The 1,682-nt window shown below is 36.6% G+C and overlaps 1 protein-coding gene across 1 annotated transcript in view; it reads left to right on the forward strand.

The window, feature by feature from the left end:
- The window catches only part of AFF4 (AF4/FMR2 family member 4), a 78,332-nt gene that overhangs the window by 32,108 nt on the left and 44,542 nt on the right, over positions 1-1,682 (forward strand). The window contains exon 5 of the mRNA XM_012807128.2: positions 1,217-1,303. Coding sequence (XP_012662582.1) covers positions 1,217-1,303 — 87 coding nt within the window. The remainder of the gene's footprint in view (positions 1-1,216; positions 1,304-1,682) is intronic.

A 1,682-nucleotide genomic window follows, 5' to 3' on the forward strand; every position in this document is an offset into this window, starting at 1 on the left:
CGGGCTGGGGATTCGAACCCGCCACCTTAGGTGTACGTGGCTGGCGCCTTAGCCGGTTGAGCTATAGGCGCCGAGCCAGAAATATTTTTTTGTGTAATGTTTCAATGGCTTTTGTGCAGGGTTGTTGTTTTTGTTATATGGTCTTTTTTGCTTATCAGGCATAAAAGCATGAAAACCTTCTCTGAATGGCCTTCCTCGGCTCTATTTGTCAGGGCTTTTAAAAAAAAAATTAGTGCTCCATTTTGATTCTAATAACTTTCACATTGAATACTTAGGTTATCATTTTTAAATTGTGAGTCCCTTGAATGTGTATCTTTCCAAAATTGTGTGGATATATAGCTATAGGATAAATTCCTAGGTAATAGACCACCCTTAATTTATATATTTTCTCAGTCCTACCTGATGGCTTACTTTGTACTAAATGCCAGAAATAAAATTCTCCCTCCATATTCTGATAACTTCTCTGGCTCCTCTACCATACACATTGTAATCTTACCTAAACCTCACTTGGCTATATTTAACATAAGATTAGACAAAAGGCATTGAATGAAATCAGACTTAGGGGCTTGCTTGTCTGTTTTTCACCCATGTGCTTTTGAAATCTGTCTTCTGATTTCTTCACCTGACAAAATTTTCCTATCAACACATGGCCAGATTTGCTAGGATAAAATTCTTACTTGTCCATTATTTACTAAGTATGTAACCTTGAATAAATAACCTTTACTTAATTTTTATTCTAAATAGAGTTAGGATAATAGTGGTATTTACCTCATAATGTCATTGTGAGTAGTGAGTGAGTAACAAACATGTAAAATGCTTAGCAGTGTCTGGCTCATTAAAGGTACACAGCACATGTCATTTTCCTTATTATTTCCCTACTTTCACTCCTAAGCAAGTTCTTCCTTGGTAGTGTTTTATTATGTGCCTTGTATTTGGTTATAGGCTGATTTCTGTGATTATTCACAGGTCTCATCATCCTAACTATAAGAATGATAACTAAAACTCCTTAAAGCCAGGAGTGTTTTATTATTTTTTCCTATTACCTACCCCATAGTGCTTTGCACAGAGTTGTGCGTAATTAATATTTATAATTAAATATGTGGAATTTTGGAGGAGCAATCATGAAACCAGTATCTATAAATATACTTCTGGTTTTTAGCTGTATAATTTGTATCCTTGACCTGGTTGAAAACAAACTGTAATAATTACATTTCAGGAGATGACGCATTCATGGCCTCCCCCTCTAACGGCTATTCATACACCATGCAAAACAGAACCTTCCAAATTTCCTTTTCCAACCAAGGTAAGTAAATAAAATGTGTCTTTGATACTGTAAGGAAATTCTAATAAAATTCTAAATGGCTTGACTAAAATCATAGGAATTTAAAATTGTCTTGCCATTTCTATTATAGTGGGAGAGAGATAGTAAATTAATAAATAGGTAAGTTCAGAGAATGACAATTGCTATGAAGATAAATAGGGTAAAGGAACTGAGAGCATCTTGGATGGAGAGGTACTTAAGAAACCTTTGAAGGCATCATGGGGGAGAGACTTAAAAGACATAGATGTTGGCTCGGCGCCTATAGCTCAACCGGCTAAGGCGCCAGCCACGTACACCTAAGCTGGCGGGTTTGAATCCCCAGCCTGGACCCGCCAAACAACAATGACAGCTGCAACCAAAA

This window comes from Otolemur garnettii, unplaced genomic scaffold, assembly GCF_000181295.1.
Source record: "Otolemur garnettii isolate 467f Iridium unplaced genomic scaffold, OtoGar3 scaffold00003, whole genome shotgun sequence".
NCBI classification, from domain to species: domain Eukaryota; kingdom Metazoa; phylum Chordata; class Mammalia; order Primates; family Galagidae; genus Otolemur; species Otolemur garnettii.